This window comes from Mycetomoellerius zeteki, unplaced genomic scaffold (genome assembly GCF_001594055.1).
Source record: "Mycetomoellerius zeteki isolate Tzet28-1 unplaced genomic scaffold, Tzet1.0 scaffold31, whole genome shotgun sequence".
In the NCBI taxonomy this organism is placed as follows: Eukaryota; Metazoa; Arthropoda; class Insecta; order Hymenoptera; family Formicidae; genus Mycetomoellerius; species Mycetomoellerius zeteki.
In genome coordinates, this window is record NW_017257294.1 from 3,844,068 (window position 1) to 3,859,867 (window position 15,800).

Here is a 15,800-nt window from a genome sequence, read left to right on the forward strand (position 1 = left end):
GCACTGAGTAAAGCAGTCCATGTAACTCAATACGATAAAAAGTGTAAAATGTCCGTGTAAAAAGATACAAAATTTCCTCTTCAAAATGCTCTAACCTAAAACTTGATATGATAATTTTTTGCTTAATTATGTTAATTTGAAAAATAAATTTCTTTATGAAATAATGATAAATTGTGATTTGTAATGTACATTGTACAGCAGGCAACTCGAGCAATGTCAACACTGTCCACTATGCGGACTTTGCCTGTAATATATACAAATCCACTTAGGCTTTACATAGTTGTATGTGTATGTAATATGTATTCAGATAGGCTAGAGCTTGGCAAAATACTGCCAATTACATGGATTCAAGTAGCCTACTGCCTCCCTCTTATCTCACACACACACACACATATGTACACACACGCAGATGTAATTTTAAATACTCAACCCGATATGTCTTGGACAGAATCGCAGTAGTTTGAACTGATGACGGCAGCATTACAAATCACAATTTATCATTACTTCGTATACAATCTACTTTTCTTCAGATTGATATAACTCAATGAAAAATTATCATATCGAGTTCCACAATAGCATATGGTATTTTGAAGGGGAGACTAAACTTTCACGCGCTTTTTATTGCATTGAGCTACGTCAACTGCTTCACTCCGTGCAACTCCGGAAACTGAACTATCCATTTATCAATTTTTCAGATCCTCACTCTATCATCTGCCATTGGAAAATTAATCATCCTGCTCAATCGGCATTAAAAGTTTCTCAAAATACAAACTTCAAACTTAATTTTCGTTTTTTAAGCACCTTTATATCATAATTATTTACTGTGTTACAAGTATTTAAACTTTCCTAAATTTTTTCTAATTTTCTGTTATAGCTATCCCTTTTTCTTTGGCAGAGTGTATTTGATTTTTTCTTATAAAGTCGCAATACGCTATTTTTACTTTAATTTGAATAAAAATAATATTCTATCTGTCATATATTTAAAAAATATTATATTTGTTTAAAATTTCTTTATTGATAAAATACTTTATTGATAATTAATACCTTTTACTTGTTACAAACACTTAGGACACTGAAGTAACTTTGTAATAATTTGATTTGAAGCAAATATTACATTATTTTAATACGTGTGAATCAAGCATTAAGCAGAAAGTTGAAGAAAACTGATATTAATTAGATTGATCAAATAATCAGATCAACAATGATTGTTACAACATTGATACTATTTGTTCTTATCGTATTGATGTATAATTATTACGTGCATTACGGACGAAATGGGCGCCTTATTAACCTTATACCAGGACCACCAAGTTATCCAATTATTGGTCATGTACTGTTATTACAAGGTTCACGAGGTAAATTGAAACTTTTAACATTTCCATAAATTACCTAACTCTACAATATGCAATTATCAATATTACCATGTATTTAATAATTACATAAAGTTATCAATATCTTTTTAAGAGTAATAACATTTGTTTTCTTAATTGTACAGTTTACTTGTTAAATACATTTCAATAAAACGGTTCAAATTATATGTACTGCATACATAATTTGTATTTCACCTAATTTTTTTAGGTACATTAGAAACAAACTGTGATAAGTATAAGGAAATAAGTGTCATTACACAGAAAAAATAAATTAATTACATACATACATATGTATATATACAGATGTACACTGAGAAAAAAATTTATTAAATTTTAATAAATATTTCTTTGAATAGTCCTAGCGGAATATTTACTTACGATAAATAAATATTTAGATAAATGAAAAAAATGATAGTTAAATAAAATTAATGGTTCTTGTATTTAATAAATATGTGTTTACATTTAGTAAATATTCCGCTAGGACTATTAAAAAAAATATTTATTAAAAGTTAATAAATTTTTTTCTCAATGTATAATATATTATACATATTATTAATATATATCATTAAATTTTTCTAAATTAACAACGTTTTTAAATTTACAATACATTTTTCAGACAATCTCTGGGAACTTCTGATTACGATAACTGATAAATATTATCCGATTTTTAAAATTTGGGGATTTTTTACTCCTGTTGTATCTATTTGTCATCCGGATGATATGGAGGTAATAAAATAAAAAAGTATTCATGAAAACCGATTACTTAAAAGTGATAAAATGTCTGAGATATTTTAAGTATAAATTAAGTAATATCTTCATTAAAATTAAGTTAAATGATTACGCATTTGAGGCTTCCACGGTTATCTTCTTCGATTATATTAGAGGGTTTGCAGGTTATCACCGTGTCTTCTTTCATGGTCGATGCCAACGTTTCGTGAACCATGCTGTTCACTTCATCAGGGCGAGGGGTACACTGATACTACAGATCGACCATGAAAGAAGACACGGTGATAACCCGCAAACCCTCCAATATAAGTTAAATGATATTTAATTCAGTATCTGTAATTTCAGGCAATATTAAATAACATGAAACATATCAATAAGAGTATGATTTATGATATTTTACTTCCTTGGTTCAATACGGGTCTTCTCACTAGTGGAGGTAAAAAAATGTGTGTGAGATTAAAAAATATAACATCTGTAATGTATGTTTGTTTTATTATTATATTCTGCTCTAATTATAGAAAATTCCAATTACATAAACAATTAAAACTTTGCAACTAAGCCAAATATTATTTTAAATAACAACCTTTTTTATTACAATTTATTCAGTAAATATATGTGTAGGTACAGCCATTGACAAAATTATTAGGCACCTTATTTATTTAACAATTTCTTCAATTTATAAGGAAATAAATAACACTATCTTTATAAATGTTATCATTTATTTCTTAAATAATCATATAAACTAATATTTGCTTGGTCCGCCATTATTTTTTATGACTTCTGCTATTCTTTTAGGTAAGCTATGTACTAATCTTTCGCATATAGTAGGTGATATTTTCTCCCATTCTTCGAAAATCGCTTTCTTGAGCTCAGTAATTGAAGTGCACTTGCGAGCGCGGACATGTTTCTTCAAATGAGCCCATAGATGCTCAATTGGATTGAGATCTGGACTCTGTGGTGGCCATTCAAACAGCTTAATCTTATTTCGCTTAAACCACGCAATGCTCTTACGTGCAATATGACAGGGAGCATTATCTTGTTGGAATATCACTTGCTCTGTCTCCTCTTTAAATATTTTTGCCATAGAAGGCTTCAATGTCTGTCCTAACATGGCTGTATAAATTTCTGAGTTCATTCGACCCGAACAAATAAATGGAATTCCCACGCCACAATAAAGAGAATATGTGTGTACAGAAATACTTACGAATAATTTTGTCATAGTTATTTTACATATAATCGACAATTACGCGAAAGTAATCAAACTCATATATCACAGTTAGTCTTTTTTTTAAAATAAATTTTATTTCTGTTAAGTGATAAAACTTTAATTATGTGATACCAATTATGTATAATACATAAATCTTTATTGATCAAGTATTCTAAAAAAATAATGAAAATATTAAAAAAGTTCTTTGTTTATTAAGTAACAACTGAGAAATTTCATCAGCACACACGAAAGAAGAGATGTAAACTTAAAATAATTAATGCTAAGTAAAAATTAATTAATTATAAATTATGTTGGGAAACAAGATTTTATATAGCAGCGCGCACGCGCATATGTGTTATGTTCAAATTTTATATATATATGTTTAGTTTAACTATATAATTTTTTATTTTATTCTCTCCGTTTTAGGCGCAAAATGGCAATCTCGTCGAAAGATATTAACTCCAGCATTTCATTTCAATATACTGCAGCATTTTGTTGAGATTTTGATCGAGGAGAGTGAGAATATGACAAAATCTTTAAAGAATATAGGAGACACTGTTATAAAAGATTTAATACCGTTTATTAGTGAACATACGCTGAATGCAATATGCGGTATTGTATTTTGTTTTTATAATTATTTAAGATTTTATTCCGGATAAAAGATAAAATACGAAATATTCCCATACAGCACCGATTGTTGCGGAAAATTTTCAGAAATGTTTCACACAACCTTTCATATCTCATGTGCAATAATTCTGAAAGGATTCTGCAATATGTCATATGAAATGTTTTAACAGAAATGTTTCTAAAATCTATTATATACAATAAATTGAAAAACATACTTAAACAGAACAAAAAATTATCATGATGTTAAAATGGCTTTAAAATGTTTACTAAAAATCATTTTTTAATCAATCACGATTCAGTTTAATGTCATTTTGATGTTATCATGAGTTTTTCTACTTTAATTGCGAAAAACTTTTGTATATGAATAATGATATTGTGTATGTGAAAACTGCAGATGTAAGTGACTTTCTATCTTTCTAATAGTGATTATGTATACGTGCCTATACATACACTGAGAAAAAATATTTTAATTTCAAAGAAATATTTCTTTGCTCGTATTCAAACAAATTATTACTTTGGATCAATGAAAATTTCTTTGAAATTAAGATATGTTTTTTATTTTAAAAAACATTTTTACGCGAGCAAAGAAATATTTCTTTAAAATTAAGATATTTTTTTCTGTAAACAGATTACAAAACTCTTAATAAATTTTAAGTACTCCAGAAATGATATTTAAATATATGTTTAATTGATACTTAAATAATATTTAAATTTATTATGTCGACATAATAAATTTAAATAATATTTAAGTATCAATCAAATATATATTTAAATATCATTTTTGAAGTACTAAAAATAACTGAAAACTTTTTGGTAATATTTCAAAAAGATTGCAGATTCTTTCTGTAACATTTCATCAATCTTTCAACAAGGTTTCATGTGCAAGAATCGCGGACATTTTGCTATTCTAGAGCTGTCTTAGAAATGTTGCAGACATATTTCACAATGTTTCACTTTTCAGTTGAAATATTTCTAAGATATTTCTGAAAGCTTTCGATGCTGTATGGGTTAATTAATAGATATAATGTAATACAATAATATATAAATTAATATAATTATAATATCTATTTATTACAAAATAAGATATTGTTAAAATAATTGATTACATTATAATATCTTAACAAATATATATTTGCAAAATTTCAACAAATTGCATTTGCAGAAACTGCTATGGGCATTTCTCTACGAGGCCAAGATACGTACCAACAACGATATCGAAAAGCAGTTTACCAAATGGGCGACGTTATTATATATAGGTAACTTATATGTAAATACTATGAATAACTGCGATATATCTTGGTAAACACTTGATCCAACTAATAGTCTTATAGAGATTAAAATATTTTTTAGGTATAACTAAGAAACCGTAAATATATAAAATAGCAACTTGAACATTAAAATTAAAAAATATATTAATAATTTATGTAAAAAAACATCTGCTTTTTTTATCAATTACTTCAATTACTATGTAATTGAATAAACCAAAAGAACACTCATATAATATTTCACTTTTAATTTTTCTTTTGATGCATAAAAACGAATGCGTTTAGCTGAACACAGATTATCATACTCAGAAACAAACAATGCATGAAATAAAAAATATTTATCCAATTGCATTTTTATCCAATTGTAACAAAGTTGTCTTAAAAAGATACAGTATTTATATAAAGCATTCGATGTATTTTTTTAGTATAAATTATTATTAATTGTAAATTACATTTTTCAAGTAGTTGTAATGCTATTAAGAATTGATAATAGAATTAAAGACAGCTTTCACAAAACAATACAATCATCTCTTTAAAATAGCATATATTTATCATTCAATAATTATGATTTAGATTAATGAGACAGTGGCTGCGTTACAATTGGATCTTCTCATTGATGCCAAAAGGCAAAAAGCAAGCGAAGATTTTGAAGATACTACACGGATTTACTGAACGAGTACGTAAAAATTATTTTTTAATGTTTGTTTAAACTCATTATATTACGTTTATTATATTATATTATAAGAGATGACTCCTTTGGCCTACAAATCGATTGCCACAGCATCGTTTGTCTACATCACTTTTGCCGACAGTTCGTTTGCGCTTAAAAATTATTATCTACAGCTCAATTTCCTACAAGTACTTTTGCGCACAAATAAAAATTTCAGGGATTAAATCACATTTGCCTACATGTATTATTGCTTATAAATCTGATACTGTAGGCAAATGATACTGTAGGCAATCGATTTGTAGGCAAACGGGGTCCTTCCAAAAAGATTAATATGATAATTAATATGATTGTATAGATTATTGTGGAAAGAAAACTTTATCATGAAAGTACCAATGATCAATACTTAAAAGGTTTTGATAGTAACACAATGACAGAGACAAGTGATGCAGAAATGATTGGAAGTACGTATAATTATTGGAATCTATATGAATTCTATATGAATTATTTAATTTCGATTGGCATGTAACATTATAAATTATTGTTTACATATTATTAATTATAATACAATTTAAATTTTAAACAAAATTAATATCACTTAATAAAAATATCATAGAATTATATTAGAGATTAACATTATACATTTTAATCTATACATTTTAGTTCGGAAAAAGCGGCTTGCATTGTTAGATCTTTTAATAGCAGCGTTTCGAAAAGGTCTCTTAACTGATTTAGATATCAGAGAAGAAGTGGATACTTTTATGTTTGAGGTATTTTATGTACATGATGTGAACAAAAAATTCGTGCACTAAATTTTTTTTTGGTAAGTAACAACTGTAGGTTTCTGCAGTGGTGTGGTACATATGAAATCAAATGAACACGTTCACAACGATTCCATCGTTGGAATAGAGCGTGATATTTTGACAAAACAGAGAATCAAATTCCTTATGAAATTCGGAAAGAATATGCTAGAAATTCATCAAATGTTACAGACGGTCTGATCATAAATTTCTGTCCAATTCTTTTCGAATTTTACAAGGATTCTCTGTTTTGTTAAAACATTACGCTCTATTCCAACGGTGTAAAAAAAATTATTATCACAATTATTGACATAAAAAAACCTGCAAATGTTAATGATCAAAATTGTATTGAACGTGTTCATTAGACTTTCTACATGCCACGCTATTGTAGAAACCTATAGTATTGTTATGTTGGCAGAAAAAATTCAGTGCACTTTTTATTCATGAACTTTTTATTCATCATGTATTTATAATCTTTTCTAAACTTTTCTATTCATTATTTGCACATATAATGATACATATAATGTAATTATAGGGTCATGATACTGTAGCAAAGGCTATATGTTTTACTCTTTCATTACTAGCTGAACATAAGGACATTCAGGTATCTTTCGTTAAATGAGCAATATATAGATAGAATTTTTTCAAACAAAATTAACAAAATTAACAATATCGATACATAGAATCGTGTCAGAGATGAAATTAGGACTACTATGGAAGAGAATGGAGAGAAATTTACTTTAAATATGTTGCAAAACTTGTCATATTTAGATAGATGTATAAAAGAAGCATTGCGTTTGTATCCCAGTGTCTTTTTTATATCACGAGTTACATCGGAAGACGTAAAATTACGTATGTAATTAATATTTCATATATATATTTTTTATTACAAAGTATAATGAATATAAGAATGTTATCAAATTTAATATAAATATTTATAAAATATAATATTACGATAATTAAAATTACAATAGTACTTTTTGTCGAAAAAAAAAAAAACTTAATATCTTAATTTTAGTAAGTAAGATATATGCATTCTATTTAATATTTTTTAAATTAATAAAAAAATATACTTTACAGAGTCATATATAATACCCGCTAAAACAATTGTGCATCTTAATATCTACGGACTCCACAGGGATCCCAATTTTTGGCCAAATCCAGAGATGTTTGATCCTGACAGATTTTTACTTGAGAAAATTCGAAATCGTCATCCTTACTCATACTTACCATTCAGTGCTGGACCACGTAATTGCATTGGTAAGTTGGATCTTTGATATTTTCTTGTATAAGCAATTAATTTGAGATATATAACAAATTGCAGGTCAACGATTTGCTCTACTGGAGATGAAAGCAATGATAGCCTGTCTGATTCACAATTTTGACTTGGAGCCCATTGATTACTTAAAGGACCTGCGAATGGAAGCTGATTTAGTGCTGCACCCTGCTCATCCACTTCGTATAAGATTTGTTCCCATCGTTAAAATGAATGCAACTATTTAACGCGAACCTTTGAGAGTATGGTAAATGTTTATCTTTACACAGTCAGCCTCAAATGACTTCCGAGTGACCTTGACCTTGATCTTGACCCTCAAGAAGGTCAAGGTCATTGACCTTTTCCGTCGCTCGCTATTCGTTAAAAAGTTATCAACGAAACAATTTGTATACACAGAATTTTGGAACACAAATATATATGAGATCATTCTCATTTCACATAATGTTTATATATTCAATACATAAATAACATTTTGCCTATATTTCACTTTAAAAATATTATATTTCAGGGGGGAGAGGGAGTGAGAGTCGAAGATGAGAATCGCGCGCTTCTTTGCAGGAGGAGAGAGGAGATGAGAATCGGGGGTGAGAGTCGTGCGCCCCTCTGCAAAGAGGTGCGCGACTTTCACCCCCCTTCCTCCCTGCAAAGGGGCGCACGACTCTCATCCCTCCTCTCCCCCTACAAAAGGGCGTACGACTCTCACCTCCTCTCTCCCCTGAAATATAATATTTTTAAAGTGAAATATAGACAAAATGTTATTTATGTGTTGAATAAATATTATGTGAAACGAGAATGATCTCATATGTATTTTGTTTTGGTGGATCATTGTGCTGCTGATTTTGCCGAAAAATGAAAGATGCGTGTTCAAATTACGTCGGGGTCACCACTTTGGCGGAGCTTTGTGCTGCTCGGTGCTGCCGAAAAATGAAAGATGATTCTGTCGACTCGAACTATGCTCGACCGCGGTGTTTCGTCCTGGTCCCCACTACTAGACTCATTAGTAAGGCGATGTAGTGAGACCTGCCTTAGACGCATGGGAGAAATTTAGATCGAGATCCTACTTAAAGGGAATACGTGTAGCTGTGGCGCTCACGAGAATCCGCGCGAGCCCCGTTAGACTTCTGGTGGCGAGTCACCACATTGTGTTCCAAAATTCTGCGTATACAAATTGTTTCGTCGATAAATTTTTAACGAATAGCGAGCGACGGAAAAGAGGTCAATGATCTCCTTGAGGGTCAAGGTCAAGGTCACTCGGAAATCACTTGGGGTTCACTGTATAAAGGTGAACATTTACCCCAGTCCTACATGGTACACAATGCTGTTCAGCCGGGGCCCAAACTGGGCACAGTCCTTTCATATCGTAAATGTATCAATATTCACTCTGTTGATTTGACTGTAAAAAGATACATGAAAACGGAAGTAATGTTAAACATATGGAAGCATACAGGTCGTTCCATATCTTCGCATATTGTTCAGCTATTGCAAATAAAATTATCGATAATATTCGAATACAAATTATCGTATATATTCCGCTTAATTACGCGGTTTAAAAGAATCAACTAATTTCGTCATTTGTTGCTCGTACATGCACTTGACGTGAAATAATCCATCGTGTCGTTTGATATTATCATATATAAAAGAAAAATTTTTTTAGAGAAAGCAAATTTATATTTATAATATCAGTATTTTATAATTTCGTGAGCAGAAATATTTAGTCTTCCTTTTTGATATTAGAACATAACCATGCGAACGTTATGCGTGCACCATTTGTTTCGTACTCACAAAAAATTTTACCAATATTATTAAAACACAGTTTGTTAAGGCGCCTCCAGACAATATGGTCAATGTTCGCCAACATTAACAAATATCATACCTATGAGAAAATTATCGACTTAGCGGTATAGATCGAATGCGTGGATATGCATCGTACGAATTGCTGATCCGAGCGCGAAAAAGTATTTAATGCAAATCGGTAGAAAGAAGACAATAGAGAACAGAATATTATAATATATTATCATTTTGCGAACATTTATTAACATATGCTGAAATATTAAATTTATAATTATACTACGAATATTTCAGTTGTAATTGATTGTTTTATCAGAAAAAAACTGTAATAAAAATAATATTTATAAAAGATAAAATTGAACAAAATTTTATTGTTAAAATTTGTACAATAGTCGACAAATATTATAACGTGACTATAATGCTTATTATTTTTATATAAAATATTTCAAACATTTTATGTACAATTTTTTTACATTTTGTAAGTGTGCGGAGAATGGTATGCGTGTTTTTATTTGAAAATATTTATTTTACTTATAAAAAATTGTATATGTATAAAGTTAGAAAAACCGTATATTTCATCAATTAGAAATTAATCTATATTATAGATAAACCTCAAATAGATTGCCTGATTAAACGCTTCAGTTTGGAATGGAAAAAAAAATACATATATATGAGTTTTAGATACGAATAGGGGAGACTAGAGACAATTGCAACGGAAGGTAAGTTGTAACAATGCGTATATCTTTTAAATGACAAGAGATAAGATGATCATATAAGCAACAAAAATAATCGGTATCGAGGCCTGTATCTGCCTCATATCATCAATCGATTGCAATATTAAGAAAAAAAGAATTTCATAAATTGGTTTATACGAGTATTACATATTAATAGTAATTATTATTATTGTAGGTAAAATATACAGGAATCAGAGTCGTTGGACCAGCTTTTTACCTTATGAGAAAATGATCGATTGCAAATCTAATTATCGACTTAGCGGTATAGATCGGATGCGTGGATATGCATCGTACCAATTGCTGATCCGAGCGCGAAAAAGTATATTTAATGAAAATCGGCGGAAAGAAGAAAATAGAAAATAGAATATTATAATATATTTAATTGAAAATAGAAAATTATACAAATCTACATTGATGTTTTGTTTTATGTTATAGAAATAATACGTATATTAAATTTTCTTAACTCTTCTCCAGCCACGGCATTTTAAAGTACTATTTCCATAGTGTTTAAAGATAAAGATTTCACATAGCACACTTTATTCTGAGGATATCACAAATTGTCCCATATTGACAAAGCGATCCCGAGGATCCCATATGGAAATAGTACTTAGAAATGCCGTGGCTGGAGAAGAGTTAAGAAGATTTGATATTATTTGTATAACGTAAAACAAAACGTCAATGTAGACTTGTATAATTTTCTATTTCCAATTATAAATATATTATTATAATATTATGTTCTCTATATTTTCTTCTTTTTACTGATTTGCATTAAATACTTTTTCGCGCTCGGATCAGCAATTTGTACGATGTACCTATCCACGCATCCGATTTATACCGCTAAATCGATAATTATAGATGTGCGGTCGATAATTTTCTCATAGCATAAAAAGCTGGTTCAACGACTCTAATTCACCCTGTATATGTTATAACTAACAATATATTATCAAGTATAACATATAAATATTTATGAGATACAAATCATGATATTTTTGATTGTAATATTATATAGTAATTTTTATTGTTAAATAAATTTGATTTTTTAATTTTAGTGAGAGATATATAATATATATATATTATATATATATATGCTATATATAGTATTTTTAAAATTATTAAATAAATGTATTACGTCATAATCATCTGTTCTTTATCGATGAACTCTCTAAACTAATACAACACACAGTGCAATAAGTTGAAGTGAAAATATATACGTTTGTTTCACTTCAACTTTTGCATCGTGTGCAACAGTTCCGAGAGTTCATCGATAAAGAACAGACAGATATTTAGTATCTGCTAAAACAGTTAAGTATCTTAAAATTTTTTAACTTCAGAGATTCCAATTTTTGGTTATATACAAAGACATTTGAGTTAGTCAGATTTTTGGCTAAGAAGATTCGAAATCGTTTTTACGTTTTATCATTATTCGTGTTTACCATTCAATGCTAGATCACAGTAATTAGACCAGTTGACCTGTATTTTTTATTCTTTGATATAAACAGATTATGCTATATATCAAATGTATAAAGGTCACCAATTTACTTCACCAGAGATAAAAGTAGAGATAGCTCCTTTGATAAAATTTCGATGCAATTTCGATACAATTTCTGTTTTAGAGTCTGTTGATTATTTAACAGAATATAAAGGGATTAATTTGATGAGTCACATCCTGTTTATTCGATTCGTGTAAGATTTATACCAGTCATTAAAATTAAGAGGCATTTATAGCAAATACAGTTTTAATAACATAAGATAAATGTTATAAAGAGATGTTATATGCAAATGTATGTGTACAAAAATAAAAAAACATTGTATGCATATGTATCATGTATTATAAATTGTACGTCAAATGAACATTATAAGACATTACATAAAAGATATGTTTCGCATATATGCATGTATATATTTTTTTTATTTAAACTGAAATATGCCAAATATCTATAGATGTGATTTTTTAAGAATAACATGAATAACAGATTTTGTTTCAAAGCAAAAATTAGTCACACGCGGCAAATTATTCACGAGTCGCGCAAAGAGATTGTTTTTTATACAAGATTTGCTTAAATTCATTAAACGATTGTACTCGACACAATCTTTAATTAATTCTCCCGTTTAATTAATTATCCCGTCATAAACGTTGTCATAAATTTCTCAGGTAATTTTTCATTATTGACTAATCACAACATATGATGTAATAAAGACTATATATAAACCTGGCTTCAATGTCAGCATTTGTCCTTGTTTACTTCATTAGCAAACGTGACGTGGAGATATCTCATTCGTTACATTCCGCTCGTTTTCAAACATGACGTAATAATAATCGAATTGCATTTATAAGAAGCTACTGTGTCTGTTTCAATCAAAGATGTGATGGCAGTAATTCTGGTATTATCATTTGCTAAAGTTGTGACAAAATCCTCTCAGTTATAATTTTACCATTCGTAATTTTATGAATGAATTATCGAATAATTTATAAAATTAGGTTGTAAAGTGTAATACAAGTGTCTAAAAGAATTTCTAGAAATATAAGTACTTAAAAGAGTTTCAAAAATAAACAAATATTTAAATAAAAGTGTCAATAATAGTAACTTTTGTTAGAAATACTTCGTATACTAAGGTAAGTTATACGTTATTTATTTTTCATTCTATATTGTATTAAAATATAAGTACAAATCGTTGAAGAAAAAATTTAAACTTGTTTTAATTACGAATTAATTTAACCATAGATCAAGTTTGGCATAAATATCTTCGCATAAAACGTAACCTTAAAGAATTATACATTTATAGCAAATATAGTTTTAATAACATAAGACAAATGTTGCAAAGAAACGTTATACATATAATGTATGTGTATAAAGATAAAAAACATATGCATATGTATTATGTATTATAAACTGTACATCAGATGAACATTATAAGACATTACATAAAAGATACGTTTCGCATATATATGCATGTATATATTTTTTTTATTTAAACTGAAATATGCCAAGTATCTACAGATGTGATTTCTGAATAATTATTTTAATAACATAGTTTTTAGACAGAATCATTTTGGAATATAAATATTGTTATGTGATATGGTTATGTTTTATAAAACTATATTGCACATTTATAGGTACATTAAGATAGGAAAAGAAATACATATGTAAGAAATTTTTTTATATTCGTCTTTTAGCGCATTAGTCTTTTAGCGCACGTTCTTCAATTAATTATATGATTTTTATATACAGAATTTTTGTACTGTCAGTACCTGTTAACTTCTTTTGTAAATTTCTCCTACACATATTTGTCCTACACATAAAGTATTCTAATAAAAATTATGTAACACATTTTTATTCATATTCAAATAGAATAAAATAATATAGTTATATTCTAAACTACAAATAAAATTTGTAGTTTTTTATCAACTTTTTATTAAATTACAAATATTAAATATATTTAATAATTAATTATCGCATAAAAAGGGAACAATAATAAAAATTGATGATATAAATTTAAATAATCTCTTTAAAAATAAAAGGAAATATATTATTACAAGTAAAATAAATATTATTACAAGTAGTGTTATGAACATATTTAACAATAGTTAAAATGTAAAATGCGGCTAAGAGATATTATTAAAATCGTATACTATATATATATATATATATATATATTATAAATACAACCGTTTTTGTCGTATTATACACAAATTATCTTGTAATTATTATGCCACCTCTTGTAGGCAAATAGAATAGATAAAACTAAATGAAAAAATTCTTTAGCAATTTGCAAGTTTTTTTTAACAAGTAATGAGAAATTAATTAATGGGAATCCATAAATCAGTGTTACATAATTTGATGAAAAAGACAGATCAGCGTTTTCGATTGCTATGGTATGTGGTAAAGCATTGAAAAAAGCGCTCTACAAACAATAACGGCTATGCATGTGTAAAGTGGAAATAATATTATTTACAGAAGGTAAATGATATTTTCTATATCGTAAGATTATTCTGTTACAAAACGTTGGAAACGTGAGGACTAAGGCCTGATTGAAATTGAAGATCGAAAAATTGAAATTTGATCAATCGAAATAAAAGGAGCTAAAATTTCTTTGTTCTTATTGGTCAAATTTCAATCTTCAATCTTCAATCTCGATCTTCAATGCGTCTGATTCCGGCCTAAAAATTAAGTGTCGTTCTTGCGTAACTGTTTGAGCGCTCCTTCCACACACAATACATCGTTGCAACCAAAAACGCTGAGCTATCTCTTTTTGTAGAATCACTCAAACGTAAGCAAATTAATGTTTGCGAATGTTTATTAACAATTTCTCATTAATTATTAAGAAACTCGCAAAATAATAAAAGACTTTTCATTCAGTTTAATTCGCTTTACTTGCCCACGAAAGATAATATGATAATCATACGTATATATAGAACAGGGTCACCCATATAGTCATTCACCCAGGGTCATTCTATAATATTACTTTCTCTTTGGACAATATTTCTTATACAAAAGCTAAAAATAAAACTTTAGAAACATAAACGCAAACTAGAAGATGTTTCCTATTGAATAATATAGCAGTTTTTATAATAATGTTTGCAATTTTGCAATAATTAACATTTTCGCAAGATAAATAAAAATGAATGTCTGACATAATATGTCCCAAAACTGAATGCATAGTAGGCAGTAATGCCACATATTTCAATTCTTTTTCTCTCGCAGGAGTCTGTACAAAATATCTACAAGTAAATGTATACGATTTTTTAGAATCTTTTCACTTTGATATAAAATATTTTTTGTTGATTTATATATGTACTTTATACTGTTATGCAAGATACAAACATTTAACGCGCAGTTTCTTTTCTTAAGGATTTTCCTATAAAAGAACGATTGCCTTCAGCACTAATAAGGCAATTTGACATTATAAAGCAACATATAAAACAACTTATGATCTATCTTACAGACAGATGTGTCGGTTTTTACGCTGCAACCCGATTTTATATTTAAAATCATATAATAAAAAAAATAAGAAAAAAATATAAATGAAATTGATTTAGGAAATTACAAACGTGTAAAACGATGTAATATTATTAATAATATAATCACTATTATTTTAACTACACAATTTGCCAAGAAAAATATAAGAATTTTATTTTCGTATTTGTAGAATTCGTTTTTTATAGAATTGATTTTGTATAGAAATAAGTCACGAATATATGAAAATTACGAGTTTTTACTTTTTTAATTATTTAAATAAATCAGTATGTTAATCAATATTAATAAAGTGCAATAGTTAGTTTTCGAGAAATAAGGATGCATCTCTTTAGAAGATCTATATCAGTATCAGCGATTTTCCTCT

At 28.1% G+C, this 15,800-nt stretch overlaps 1 protein-coding gene across 1 annotated transcript; it reads left to right on the plus strand.

The window, feature by feature from the left end:
• The first annotated feature begins 1,078 nt into the window (after positions 1-1,078).
• LOC108724713 (cytochrome P450 4C1-like) lies at positions 1,079-8,165 on the plus strand. Its single transcript, NM_001365359.1, has 12 exons — positions 1,079-1,355; positions 1,987-2,096; positions 2,442-2,532; positions 3,730-3,915; positions 5,093-5,186; positions 5,769-5,871; positions 6,221-6,326; positions 6,526-6,632; positions 7,198-7,266; positions 7,346-7,514; positions 7,743-7,922; positions 7,987-8,165. The coding sequence occupies exons 1-12, from the start codon at positions 1,202-1,204 to the stop codon at positions 8,163-8,165; spliced, it is 1,548 nt and encodes a 515-aa protein (NP_001352288.1). The 5' UTR covers positions 1,079-1,201.
• Positions 8,166-15,800: the final 7,635 nt, after the last annotated feature.